The following is a 14,493-nucleotide window of genomic DNA, read 5'->3' as shown; positions in this document are numbered from 1 at the left end:
GCACCCCTTCTGTCTCACCAGTCAGCACCTGTTCTGTCTCACCAGCCAGCACCTGTTCTGTCTCACCAGCCAGCACCCATTCTGTCTCACCAGCCAGCACCCTTTTTGTCTCACCAGCCACCACACGTTCTGTCTTACCAGTCAGCAACCCTTCTGTCTCACCAGCCACAACAGCCAGCACCCATTCTGTCTCATCAGCCAGCTCCACTTCTGTCTCACCAACCAGTCCCACTTCTATCTCACAAGCCACCACCCTTTCCTGTCTCACCAGCCAGCACCCCTTCCTATCTCACCAGCCAGCCCTCCTTTCTGTATCACAGCCAGCCCCCCTTCCTGTCTCACCAGCCAGCACCCTTTGTGTCTCACCAGTCAGACCCTCTCCTGTCTCTCCAGCCAGCCCCCTCTTCTACCTCACCAGCCAGCCCCCCTTCCTGTCTCACCAGCCAGCACTCCTTTGTGTCTCACCAGCCAAAACCCTATTCTGTCTCTCCAGCCAGCCTCCCTTCTGTCTCTCCTGTCCTGCGCTGTATGTACAGTCCTAGCCAGCTCCCCTTCTGTCTCACAAGCCAGCCCCCCTTTCTGTCTCTCCAGACAGCTCCCCTTCTGTCTCACAAGCCAGCCCCCCTTTCTGTCTCACCAGCCAGCCCCCTTCTGTCTCTCCAGCCAGCCTCCCTTCTGTCTCTCCTGCCCTGCACTGTATGTACAGTCCCAGCCAGCTCCCCTTCTGTCTCACAAGCCAGCCCCCATTTCTGTCTCTCCAGACAGTTCCCCTTCTGTCTCTGCAGCCAGCCCCCCTTTCTGTCTCGCCAGCCAGCCCCCTTCTGTCTCACCAGCCAGCAGCCCTTTCTGTCTCACCAGCCAGCCCCCTTCTGTCTCTCCAGCCAGCCTCCCTTCTGTCTCTCCTGCCCTGCACTGTATGTACAGTCCCAGCCAGCTCCCCTTCTGTCTCACAAGCCAGCCCCCCTTTCTGTCTCTCCAGACAGCTCCCCTTCTGTCTCACAAGCCAGCCCCCCTTTCTGTCTCGCCAGCCAGCCCCCTTCTGTCTCACCAGCCAGCAGCTCTTTCTGTCTCACCAGCCAGCCCCCCATTCTGTCTCTCCAGCCAGCCCCCCTTTCTGTCTCTCCAGCCAGCCCCCCTTTCTGTCTCTCCAGCCAGCCCCCTTCTGTCTCACCAGCCAGCACCCCTTCCTTTCTCTCCAGCCAGCACCCTTCTGTCTCACCAGCCAGCCCCCCTTCCTGTCTCTTCAACCAGCCCCCTTCTGTCTCACCAGCCAGCCCCCCTTCCTGTCTATCCAGCCAGCCCCCTTCCTATCTCACCAGCCAGCACCCCTTCCTTTCTCTCCAGCCAGCACCCTTCTGTCTCACCAGCCAGCCCCCCTTCCTGTCTCTTCAGCCAGCCCCCTTCTGTCTCACGAGCCAGCCCCCCTTCCTGTCTCTCCAGCCAGCCCACTTCTGTCTCACCAGCCAGCCCCCCTTCCTGTCTGTCAGGAATCCGCATTCTCCATTGCATCATTTCCGGTGAACAGGCGTCTCCTGGCTTCAGTCCTCTGTTTTCTGAGTATTCCCTGTGAATTGGACCTGTGGAACTACAGGTCCCAGCAGTTCCAGTCTTCAGTCTCCTGCAGCCCACAGCTCACTGTGCTCCACCTAACCAGTTCTATCGTTTGGTAATCACTGGTTTCAGCCAGCAGCCTGGAGTACACAGTGATTCTAGTTTACCAGCATTAACTCCCGGTGCACTACTGATCCCAGCCAGCAACCAGCAGTGCATTGCATTAACTGTCTACAGAATCATTCTCCCGGTTAATCACCATCTCCAGTTAATTCTCAGCTGATCTGGGCACCCAATCCTGGAGGGTGTGTTCTCAGAGATTCATCCTATCCTCACAGAGCAAGGTGTATAAACTCCAGTTCCTAGCTCATTCACATTGCCTTGGACAACACGTCACATCCCGTGAACAGGTGGCTCCTGTTTGCAATCCTCTGTCTTCTGAGATTCCCTTGTGTATTAGACCTGTGGAACAACAGGTCCCAGCCGTTCCAGGTTCCAGCAGTTCCGGTGTTCCTGTGGAACTACAAGTTCCAGCAATCACTCCAGCTCTCCTGCTACATTCGGTGTGTCAAGTCTCCAGTGGTTCCCTGTGTTCCAGTCTCCAGATCCCCTGTGTTCCTGGATATTCTCCTGTACCTGTTACTTCCGTGGAACTACAAGTTCCAGCAATCACTCCAGCTCTCCTGCTACATTCGGTGTGTCAAGTCTCCAGTGGTTCCCTGTGTTCCAGTCTCCAGATCCCCTCTGTTCCTGAATATTCTCCTGTACCTGTTACTTCCGTGGAACTTCAAGGCCCAGCAATACCTGCAGACAGGCTTCACACTCACCACCACCTTGTGTGCTTCAGCCTGCAGTTGAGACTGACTCCAGGTGTGTCTCATTCCAACACCTGTGATACAGCTTGCTGCTGCCAGTGCTTCAATACCTGCACTGTGAAGTCAGACTCCTGCCTCTGCTACCAGGTTTGCCATTTCACATCCTACTGCCTAAGTTCCTGTTTTAAATACCTGCACTGGTTTCCAAACCAGAACCATTTTCACAAGCACCTGTTCTTCTGTTATCATCACTACCGGTTACCATTTCTTCAGTTATCATTCATCCATTTACCATACTTCAGTTACCATAGACTTTCAGCTCCCACGCTGTACTATTGACATTGCACTTTCTCCCTGTTATTATTTACTGCCGTTTTGTGATCTTGCTGTTTATATCATCTGCCAATAAATATCATTGCACATGCGCAGAAACCCAGTACTGCCTCCTCACTTAATTCCACCTACCTCCACTGACCCACTAGCGCCCCCTCCGGGGACACAAACCAGACCGAACCTGACAGTTTGTCCAAGGCCCATGGACTCGGATGGTGGTCAGAATGTGGGGTCAGGGGCCTTACAAAATCTGGTCTCCCGTTTGGATGGTCAAGAGGCTGCGCAGCAGCAGATGTTCCAGTTCCTACAGGGAATGTCTATCCGTTTGGATACCTTGCAGCAATCCCTTCAAAGTTCTGTTGTTTCTCCAGTTCCTGTTCAAGTCACTCCTGCTCCAGTCATTTCAACTTTCCCTGCACAATCCGTTCCTGTGGATGGCTGTTGCTCAAATCAGTCCTATGGCAGGCCCTTCGCAGCGAATTCTCCTGAGAGAGCGACTTCCTCCTTTGAAAGCTTCAAGACTCCTTTGTTGTCTGCTGTGAACTCTGAACCACTAAGCACTCTTTATCATCTATTGGAACAACTTCAAAGTCTCCTAACAAAAATCATTCCGATAATGCCAGAAATCCTGAGTGGTGCTTTAAACGCAGTGAAGAGTACTGCTCAAAGTATTGAAACTAGTGCGACCTCCGTGTCAACTTTTTTTCAAACTAAAGTCTCTCCTCTTGTGCAAAGAGAGGGCAGATTCCAGAGCTACCCGCGCTCCAAACTCATGGAAGCTGAACGCCGGCATCGCAAGCAGCTTCACCTCTGCTTTTACTGTGGAAGTTCTAGTCATCTTATTAAGGACTGTTCCTTCCGCAACTCAAAAGTTGGTGACAGGTCCCAACATCAAAGTGTTTTCACCTGCAAACCTTCCAACGTATCCTCTGCAGTTTCAAGTTCCTTTACCCGGGACAGGAGTGTCCAAAAAGTATACGATTGGGGTCCTGTGACAAATAGACCCAATCCCAAGTTCAGAAATCAACAGAGACTATCTATGTTACCCATAACTAAAGTAGTTTCCGTGCCTACAGCCCGAGAAGGGGCGTCCGTGCCTACAGCCCGAGAAGGGGCGTCCGTGCCTACAGCCCGAGAAGGGGCGTCCGTGCCTACAGCCCGAGAAGGGGCATCCGTGTCTACAGCCCGAGAAGGGGCATCCGTGTCTACAGCCCGAGAAGGGGCATCCGTGTCTACAGCCCGAGAAGGGGCATCCGTGTCTACAGCCCGAGAAGGGGCATCCGTGTCTACAGCCCGAGAAGGGGCATCCGTGTCTACAGCCCGAGAAGGGGCATCCGTGTCTACAGCCCGAGAAGGGGCATCCGTGTCTACAGCCCGAGAAGGGGCATCCGTGCCTTCAGCCCGAGAAGGGGCGTCTGTCTCTACAGCCCCAGGTGGGGCATCTGATGTTGTGACCCCAGAAGGGGTATCTGATGTTCAGGTTCCAGAAGTGGCATCCGGGCATGCAGCTCAAAGAAGTGTGTCTGATCTATTAACCCCAGGAGGGGTCTTTAGAGTTTCAGCCTCAAGTGAGGAATCCAGGGCCAAGATCCCAGGAGGAATTCTTAAAGTCACAGATACAGACATGAACTTTTGTTTGCCAACTTCAGAGAGTGCTACCAGCTCAGTACCACTCCAAGAGGGATCATTAGAACATCCGGATTCTGTCTATACAGAATCAAGTATCAATGGACCTAGCCCGGTTCCAGCCGTTGGTCCAAAGTCTCCACTGGTTCCAGCCAGCCTGAGTGGCGCCAATGATGGGCTACCTCCTTCGGTTCCAGCCGATTCCAGAATCATCGGAGCAAATCCGGTCCTATCTGTCAGTCCGAGGACTCCACCGGTTCCTACCGCTTCAAGCTCTTCCGGACCCAATCCGGTCCCATCCGTCTGTCCGGATCAGCCTCCTCTGGTTCCAGCCAGCCCGAGTAGCTCTGTTTCCAATGCTGAGCTACCTCCTGCGGTTCCAGCCGATTCCAGCATCCTCGGATCAAATCCGGTCCTATCCGTCACTCCGAGGACTCCTTCGGTTCCAGCCGATTCCAGTCTCTTCATATCAAATCCGGTTCCAGCCGGTTCAAGCTTATCTGGACCCAATCCGGTCCCATCCGTCTGTCCGGATCAGCCTCCTCTGGTTCCAGCCAGCCCGAGTAGCTCTGTTTCCAATGCTGAGCTACCTCCTTCGGTTCCAGCCGATTCCAGCATCCTCGGATCAAATCCGGTCCTATCCGTCAGTCCGAGGACTCCTTCGGTTCCAGCCGATTCCAGTCTCTTTGTATCAAATCCGGTTCTATCCGTCAGTCCGAAGACTCCTGCGGTTCCAGCCGGTTCAAGCTTATCTGGACCCAATCCGGTCCCATCCGTCTGTCCAGATCAGCCTCCTTCAGTTCAAGTCAAGTCAAGTAGTCCTGTACAAATCCCGGATCCATCCATTTGTCTAAAGTTGCCATCGGTCCCTGCCGATTCCAGTTCCTCTGAACCCGGTGTGGTTCTCTCCGGTGTTTCAAGTAAACAACTCCTGTCGCTATGTCCAGAGTCTACAGTTCTTGCAGATATTGCAGTTGCCTCAACCCAGATGGAGGTTCTACGCATCTCACCCCAAGGTGAAGCTTCTAGCATTCTGTCAACCTCAGCAGAGAATTCCCGTCAGTCAATCCAGGAGATGACGTCCTCTCTCCACCCTCGAGCATTTCAAGTTGATTCTACTCCTGCTTCTGAATGCTTATTCCAGTCCTCAACTCTCAAGTGTCCTACATTGTCTTCCGAGACTTCAACTGACATTCAGCCTTCCAAGTGTCCACCAGATACAAAAGCTCCAGTCTACTTTGATGGTGACTATGCTCAGTTTCGTGCAGTGGCGAGCCAATACCTCGCTTTTACTGAGTCTGAACCTTCAGTGACTATTTCTCCAGCCAATGCTATCAGATACTTCCTCCTGTTCTTCAAAGGTAGAGCACTGGACTGGGCGAATCCTCTCATTGAATCTAAAGATCCGCTACTGAGTGATCTTCCCGCTTTCTGCGAAGCCGTAAAACAGGAGTTTGCTCCAAAGTTTATGCATTCAGAGTCATCTGGGCATTCTGGCCAATTTGTCAACAATTTATCTACTGCTAAATCCTCTCCATCATCTCTGTCTGTGCAAGATCAGGATACATTAGACCAAGCTATTAAAGATTTCCAAGCTGTAAAGTCAAGACAAGGTTCTCAGTTTTTCGACTCAATTCCTTCCAAACATGAACAGGTTCTGTTGAATCAATGTATCAGAGATTTCAAGAATCACAGGATTTGGAGAGCTCCAGAATCAGTTCAAAGTCTACCATCTGACGTAAGTGTTGGTTATGCTGCCGTAAACCCTAGTCCTGGTGTCTCACATAGCTTCAAATTCACTGGTCCACAGATTGTCTCAGATTCTGTTGTTCCTAAACAAAAGGCTCCCATGACCACACTAGACCTGGACTCTGACTCTGAAAGTGAGTTTGTTGATGACGACTCAAGTTACATTATGGGGGGTTCTATCCTTCCGAGTTATGCCTTCTCCCAGGAAGTAAAATCTGTCTCAAATGACCATGAATGGTCTACTTGTTCTGAAGATGAAAGTTGGGAAGACTTTTGAGGACCTCTGCTTTGGTGTATTCCTAAGCTCTTTTTCAAGGATCCTCCAAGTTCCAGCGTGGGTGTTCGGTGCCCACCCATAAAAGGGGGGGTACTGTCAGGAATCCGCATTCTCCATTGCATCATTTCCGGTGAACAGGCGTCTCCTGGCTTCAGTCCTCTGTTTTCTGAGTATTCCCTGTGAATTGGACCTGTGGAACTACAGGTCCCAGCAGTTCCAGTCTTCAGTCTCCTGCAGCCCACAGCTCACTGTGCTCCACCTAACCAGTTCTATCGTTTGGTAATCACTGGTTTCAGCCAGCAGCCTGGAGTACACAGTGATTCTAGTTTACCAGCATTAACTCCCGGTGCACTACTGATCCCAGCCAGCAACCAGCAGTGCATTGCATTAACTGTCTACAGAATCATTCTCCCGGTTAATCACCATCTCCAGTTAATTCTCAGCTGATCTGGGCACCCAATCCTGGAGGGTGTGTTCTCAGAGATTCATCCTATCCTCACAGAGCAAGGTGTATAAACTCCAGTTCCTAGCTCATTCACATTGCCTTGGACAACACGTCACATCCCGTGAACAGGTGGCTCCTGTTTGCAATCCTCTGTCTTCTGAGATTCCCTTGTGTATTAGACCTGTGGAACAACAGGTCCCAGCCGTTCCAGGTTCCAGCAGTTCCGGTGTTCCTGTGGAACTACAAGTTCCAGCAATCACTCCAGCTCTCCTGCTACATTCGGTGTGTCAAGTCTCCAGTGGTTCCCTGTGTTCCAGTCTCCAGATCCCCTGTGTTCCTGGATATTCTCCTGTACCTGTTACTTCCGTGGAACTACAAGTTCCAGCAATCACTCCAGCTCTCCTGCTACATTCGGTGTGTCAAGTCTCCAGTGGTTCCCTGTGTTCCAGTCTCCAGATCCCCTCTGTTCCTGAATATTCTCCTGTACCTGTTACTTCCGTGGAACTTCAAGGCCCAGCAATACCTGCAGACAGGCTTCACACTCACCACCACCTTGTGTGCTTCAGCCTGCAGTTGAGACTGACTCCAGGTGTGTCTCATTCCAACACCTGTGATACAGCTTGCTGCTGCCAGTGCTTCAATACCTGCACTGTGAAGTCAGACTCCTGCCTCTGCTACCAGGTTTGCCATTTCACATCCTACTGCCTAAGTTCCTGTTTTAAATACCTGCACTGGTTTCCAAACCAGAACCATTTTCACAAGCACCTGTTCTTCTGTTATCATCACTACCGGTTACCATTTCTTCAGTTATCATTCATCCATTTACCATACTTCAGTTACCATAGACTTTCAGCTCCCACGCTGTACTATTGACATTGCACTTTCTCCCTGTTATTATTTACTGCCGTTTTGTGATCTTGCTGTTTATATCATCTGCCAATAAATATCATTGCACATGCGCAGAAACCCAGTACTGCCTCCTCACTTAATTCCACCTACCTCCACTGACCCACTAGCGCCCCCTCCGGGGACACAAACCAGACCGAACCTGACACTGTCTCTCCAGCCAGCCCCCTTCTGTCTCACCAGCCAGCCCTCCTTCCTGTCTCTCCAGCCAGCACCCCTTCTGTCTCTCCAGCAAGCTCCCCTTCTGTCTCACCAGCCAGCCCCCCTTTCTCTCACAGCCAGTGCTCCATCTATCTCCTTAGCCAGCCTCCCTTCTGTCTCTCCATCCAGCACCCATCCTGCCTCTCCAGCCAGCACCTCCTCTATCTCACCAGCCAGCGCCCTCTTCTGTCTCTCCAGCCAGCCCCTCTCCTGACTCACCAGCCAGTCCCACTTCTATCTCACCAGCCAGCCTCCCTTCCGTCTCACCAGCCAGAAATCCTTTGTATCTCACCAGCCAGCCCCTCTTGTCTCTCCAGCCAGCCCCCCTTCCTGTCTCTCCAGCCAGCCTCCCTTCTGTCTATCCTGCCCTGCACTGTCTGTACAGTCCCAGCCAGTCCTCATCTGTCTCTCTAGCTCCAGCCCCCTCTTCTGTCTCTCTATTTCTAGCCACCCTTCTGTCACACCCTTTCTATGGGGGTAATTCAGACCTGTTCGTTAGCAGGTGATTTTTGCATTGCTGCGATCAGATAGTCACTGCCTACACGGGGAGGGGGTATTCGCTGCGCAGGTGTGTGATCGCATGTGCAGGAGAGCTGCACAAACAGTAGTTTGTGCAGTCCTTGCACAGCCCAGGACTTACTCTTCCAGTACGATGATCAGGGCCGGAGCTGAGGTCAGAAACCCTCCCTCCAAACGGCTGGACACGCCTGCATTTTACCGGACACTCCCCGAAAACAGTCCCACAAACGGACTCTTCCTGTTAATCTTCTTGCATTCGCAGGTGCGATCAGATTTCTCGCACCATCCCATCGCTGACCATCGCTCCCCATCGCTGCGGACCATTGCGCCTGCGCATTGCGGTGCATGCGCAGTTCAGACCTGATCGCCCGCTGTGAGAAAACGCAGCCTATCGATCAGGTCTGAATGGCCCCCTCTATCTCCAGCCCTGAACTCTGACTCTCTACAGTGCCGGCCATCCCCCCTCTCTCTCTCCCGCTCTATCCAGCCAACTCATCTGCGTGACATGAGTCATTACACTTACCATCACCCTGAGAGTTAGATAGTGGTAATTGCCGGGTCCATCAATAACACATAAGGTGAAGTACATCATGTGTTGTTGAACTAGGACTGTACATTGGAAAACACATTGTCATTATTTGGAGGTTGTACCTGTAATATGAACATTGCAATTTGTTGCTGAGGAAGTTGTACTTGTCATAGATGATCTTACTCTTCGCAAACTTGGCTATCTTAGAATGGGACCCACCAACAGATCCTGCTGAAATTTCTAGGCCGACTTTCCAGTCATTGCTCACGGCATCCGTTCCTTCATTGGCCAATAATAACACAGATTGATAGACAGAGCTCACAATCTTCCTGGGACATGACGGCTGAGGTCTCCAGTCAACCATGGCCTTTGGTAGCTTCTGCAGGACATCATTCTCGTAAGGGTTGTGGCACAATGTACATTCCTTGTCAACCTTTTGCATGTCCATCAGAAAAGATCCAGTTGGCTTCATGGTGAGAATATTTAACCCCTCTCCCAGCAGAGTGTGACCCGGCACAAACAAGGCTTTACTGCACTCAGCAATGGTGCCAGGCCTGCAGCCTGTGGTGAGATTGGGTGATGTTGTAGCCCATGCCTGAGAGAAGACGATGAAGATGATGGAGAGAAGCAACATACTCACTGGCCCTAGGAGGAAAGAAGAGTAAAGTATATTCAGGTTAAGACATAAACTAGTCTACAGAGAAGTTATTACAGATATCTAGGTGAAGCATAACAAATACTGGGCAACACATACCCTGACCAAGCAATTTTTGTCCACAATAGCCTTACTTCTGCTCTGGACCTCCAATCCCCATCGTCTTTTTGCCCTCCTCCCCATGCCCCTCACTCTCCACCTTTGGCTTCACAGCCGAAATTGATTCCATCCATCAGGACATCTCTGTGCATGCCGCCTGGACTGATACAGCAGACAGAGCATCCCGCCTGGACTGATACAGCAGACACAGCACCCCGCCTGGACTGATACAGCAGACAGAGCACCCCGTCTGGACTGATACAGCAGACAGAGCAACTCGCCTGGACTGATACAGCAGACAGAGCATCCCGCCTGGACTGATACAGCAGACAGAGCACCCCGCCTGGACTGATACAGCAGACAGAGCATCCCGCCTGGACTGATACAGCAGACAGAGCACCCCGTCTGTACTGATACAGCAGACAGAGCATCCCGCCTGGACTGATACAGCAGACAGAGCATCCCGCCTGTACTGATACAGCAGACAGAGCATCCCGCCTGGACTGATACAGCAGACAGAGCATCCCGCCTGGACTGATACAGCAGACAGAGCACCCCGTCTGTACTGATACAGCAGACAGAGCATCCCGCCTGGACTGATACAGCAGACAGAGCATCCCGCCTGGACTGATACAGCAGACAGAGCACCCCGCCTGGACTGATACAGCAGACAGAGCATCCCGCCTGGACTGATACAGCAGACAGAGCACCCCGCCTGGACTGATACAGCAGACAGAGCACCCCGCCTGGACTGATACAGCAGACAGAGCACCCCGCCTGGACTGATACAGCAGACAGAGCACCCCGCCTGGACTGATACAGCAGAAAGAGCACCCCGCCAGGACTGATACAGCAGACAGAGCACCCCGCCTGGACTGATACAGCAGACAGAGCACCCCGCCTGGACTGATACAGCAGACAGAGCATCCCGCCTGGACTGATACAGCAGACAGAGCACCCCGCCTGGACTGATACAGCAGACAGAGCATCCCACCTGGACTGATACAGCAGACAGAGCACCCCGCCTGGACTGATACAGCAGACAGAGCATCCCACCTGGACTGATACAGCAGACAGAGCACCCCGCCTGGACTGATACAGCAGACAGAGCACCCCGCCTGGACTGATACAGCAGACAGAGCACCCCGCCTGGACTGATACAGCAGACAGAGCACACCGCCCGGACTGATACAGCAGACAGAGCATCCCGCCTGGACTGATACAGCAGACAGAGCACCCGCCTGGACTGATACAGCAGACAGAGCACCCCGCCTGGACTGATACAGCAGACAGAGCACCCCGCCTGGACTGATACAGCAGACAGAGCACACCGCCCGGACTGATACAGCAGACAGAGCATCCCGCCTGGACTGATACAGCAGACAGAGCACCCGCCTGGACTGATACAGCAGACAGAGCACCCCGCCTGGACTGATACAGCAGACAGAGCACCCCGCCTGGACTGATACAGCAGACAGACCACCCCGCCTGGACTGATACAGCAGACAGACCACCCCGCCTGGACTGATACAGCAGACAGACCACCCCACCTGGACTGATACAGCAGACAGAGCACACCGCCTGGACTGATACAGCAGACAGAGCACACCGCCCGGACTGATACAGCAGACAGAGCATCCCGCCTGGACTGATACAGCAGACAGGGCACCCGCCTGGACTGATACAGCAGACAGAGCACCCCGCCTGGACTGATACAGCAGACAGAGCACCCCGCCTGGACTGATACAGCAGACAGAGCACCCTACCTGGACTGATACAGCAGACAGGGCACCCGCCTGGACTGATACAGCAGACAGAGCACCCCGCCTGGACTGATACAGCAGACAGAGCACCCCACCTGGACTGATACAGCAGACAGAGCACCCCACCTGGACTGATACAGCAGACAGGGCACCCTACCTGGACTGATACAGCAGACAGAGCACCCTGCCTGGACTGATACAGCAGACAGAGCATCACTTTTAGATACAGCAGACAGAGCACCTGCCCCAAGCCAGTACTGAGATGGACTTGTGTGTCCAGTACACTCTCCACAGCTGAGGTGAAGATGGCGCCAATCACCTAGGACCTTTATAGAATCCAAAACCTGCGAAAATCCGAAAGCGGGATGATGATGTTTTGCCTAATTTTGGGAACCGAGTAATGCGAGAAGTACTGCACCGAACTTGGATCCGGACTCGGATTGCAAAGTTCGGGTGGGTTCGGTTCTCGGAGTACCGAACCCACTCATCTTTTCATTATACCACTCTCTGCCAGGCATGTATGAATTTATAGTATATTTGGAAATGTGTGTCTTTAAGACATTTCATTAACAAATAGAAGAACAGAATGCATTTTACATGCATGCAGTGGATTACACCCTTAGGGGGATATTCAATTACCCGGACATGCTGTCGGGTGTAAAGTATCGCCGAGGGGGCTATCTAATTAGACCCGATAAGCCGGCGCGGGCCGCAGCTTATTTGGGATTTTGTTTCACCTGCCTCCGGCAGGCGAAGCAAAATCCCCGATATCAACCCCGTTTTCATCCGAAAACGGGGCTATTTCATCCATTTTCGGGTGTAAATGCTCTTTTTAACGGACGAACTAATCGAATAGCCCAACTGCAACACCCGAAGAAACAGTTTTTACTCCCGATGTCTCTTCGGGGCTAATTGAATATCCCCCCTAGTCTGTGTCTGGTTATTGGCCCTCATTCCGAGTTGATCGCTCACTACGGATTTTTGCAGCGCAACGATCATGTCAGAACGGGGCTAATCTGCGCATGCGTATGCACCGCAATGCGAACACGCGTCGTACGGGTACAACGAGCGATGCGGTTTTGCACAGGTTCTAGCGACACTTTCAGTCGCTGTACCGATCGCAAGGAGATTGACAGGAAGTGGGAGTTTCTGGGTGGCAACTGATTGTTATCTGGGAGGGTTTGGAAAAATGCAGGCGTGGCCGGGTGTTTGCTGGGCGGGTGTCTGACGTCATTACCGTGTCACTCGTCGCAGCAATCATCGCACAGAGGGGGTAATTCCAAGTTGATCGCAGCAGGAATTCTGTTAGCAATTGGGCAAAACCATGGCCCTCATTCCGAGTCGTTCGCTCGTTCTTTTTCATCGCATCGCAGTGAAAATCCGCTTAGTACGCATGCGCAATGTTCGCACTGCGACTGCGCCAAGTAATTTTGCTATGAAGAAAGGAGTTTTACTCACGGCTTTTTCTTCGCTCCGGCGAACGTAGTGTGATTGACAGGAAATGGGTGTTACTGGGCGGAAACACTGCGTTTTATGGGCGTGTGGCTGAAAACGCTACCGTTTCCGGAAAAAAACGCAGGAGTGGCCGGAGAAACGGGGGAGTGCCTGGGCGAACGCTGGGTGTGTTTATGACGTCAAACCAGGAACGACAAGCACTGAACTGATCGCAGATGCCGAGTAAGGTTGAAGTTACTCTAAAACTGCTAAGTAGTTTGTGATCGCAATATTGCGAATACATCGTTCGCAATTTTAAGATGCTAAGATACACTCCCAGTAGGCGGCGGCTTAGCGTGTGTAACTCTGCTAAATTCGCATTGCGACCGATCAACTCGGAATGAGGGCCCATGTGCACTGCAGGGGAGGCAGATATAACATGTGCAGAGAGAGATAGATTCGGGTGGGGTGTGTTCAATCTGCAATCTAATTTGCAGTGTAAAAATAAAGCAGCCAGTATTTACCCTGCACAGAAACAAAATAACCCACCCAAATCTAACTCTCTCTGCAAATTTTATATCTGCCTCCCCTGCAGTGCACATGGTTTTGCCCAACTGCTAAAAAATGTCCTGCTGCGATCAACTTGGAATGACCACCAAAATAAGTAACTACAGGGCTGGTCTTGTTCTGAACAAAATGTGTTTGCAGCCGCTCTGATGCACAGGCGTTCGCACCAGTGGCGCACCCAGGGGTTTTTTTTTATTTTTTTATTTAGCTGCATGAGTATTATTAATGACTGTCTAGCATCCTCCGCAGCCTCCTGTCTTCCTGGTGGCACTTGCAAGTGCAATAAAAGTTGACTTTATTTTAATTAAAGTACATATATCCATGTGCATACATATAAACACATACATACATACATACATTTAAACACACACACACACATATGATATACATATATACATATATATATATACATGTGTATATATGTGTACTGTATGTGTGTGTACATATTATATATATATATGTATGCATGTTTAATATGCTGTGTATATGGGTTCACTACGATCTCCCGGTGACCAGCATACCTGCGCTGGGAGGCCGGCCGCCGGCTTACCGACAGTGTGGCGAGTGCAAATGAGCCCCTTGCGGGCTCACTGCGCTCGCCACGCTACGCGCGCCACACTATTCTGTTCTCCCTCCAGGGGGGTCGTGGACCCCCACAAGGGAGAATAAGTGTCGGTATGCCAGCGATCGGGCTCCCGGTGCCGGTATGCTGGTCGCCGGGAGCCCGACCGCCGGCATACTGAAGACCACCCGTGTATATGTATGTGTGTGTGTATGTATGTATATATATATATATGTGTGTAGATATATGTATGTATGTATATATATATATATATACACACACACACACACACACAGACACACTAGTTTTACGGACCCAGCATATACTGGGTCACCTCAGTCCCCACCCCCGTGATTGGCTCCGCCCAGTTCTGGAAACCCCCCCTTGCAAATCCTGCGTTTGCCACTGCGCACTCCTGCAAATACACTCCCCAGAGGACGGCGACTATGCGTATGCACGGCT

General features: G+C 51.9%; 1 protein-coding gene and 1 long non-coding RNA gene across 2 annotated transcripts in view; both read right to left on the bottom strand.

The window, feature by feature from the left end:
* Positions 1-14,493, bottom strand: part of LOC134945726 (uncharacterized) — an 889,695-nt gene that overhangs the window by 530,548 nt on the left and 344,654 nt on the right. The gene's annotated exons all lie outside the window — the stretch shown is intronic.
* Positions 1-14,493, bottom strand: part of LOC134945719 (perforin-1-like) — a 44,686-nt gene that overhangs the window by 22,478 nt on the left and 7,715 nt on the right. The window contains exon 2 of the mRNA XM_063935171.1: positions 9,074-9,596. Within this exon, the coding sequence (XP_063791241.1) occupies positions 9,074-9,585 (512 nt within the window). The 5' untranslated portion in view covers positions 9,586-9,596. The remainder of the gene's footprint in view (positions 1-9,073; positions 9,597-14,493) is intronic.

The sequence above is a fragment of the Pseudophryne corroboree genome, chromosome 7, assembly GCF_028390025.1.
Source record: "Pseudophryne corroboree isolate aPseCor3 chromosome 7, aPseCor3.hap2, whole genome shotgun sequence".
NCBI lineage: Eukaryota > Metazoa > Chordata > Amphibia > Anura > Myobatrachidae > Pseudophryne > Pseudophryne corroboree.
The sequence above is the reverse complement of the archived record's forward strand: the minus strand, read 5'-3'. Positions and strand labels throughout refer to the sequence as shown.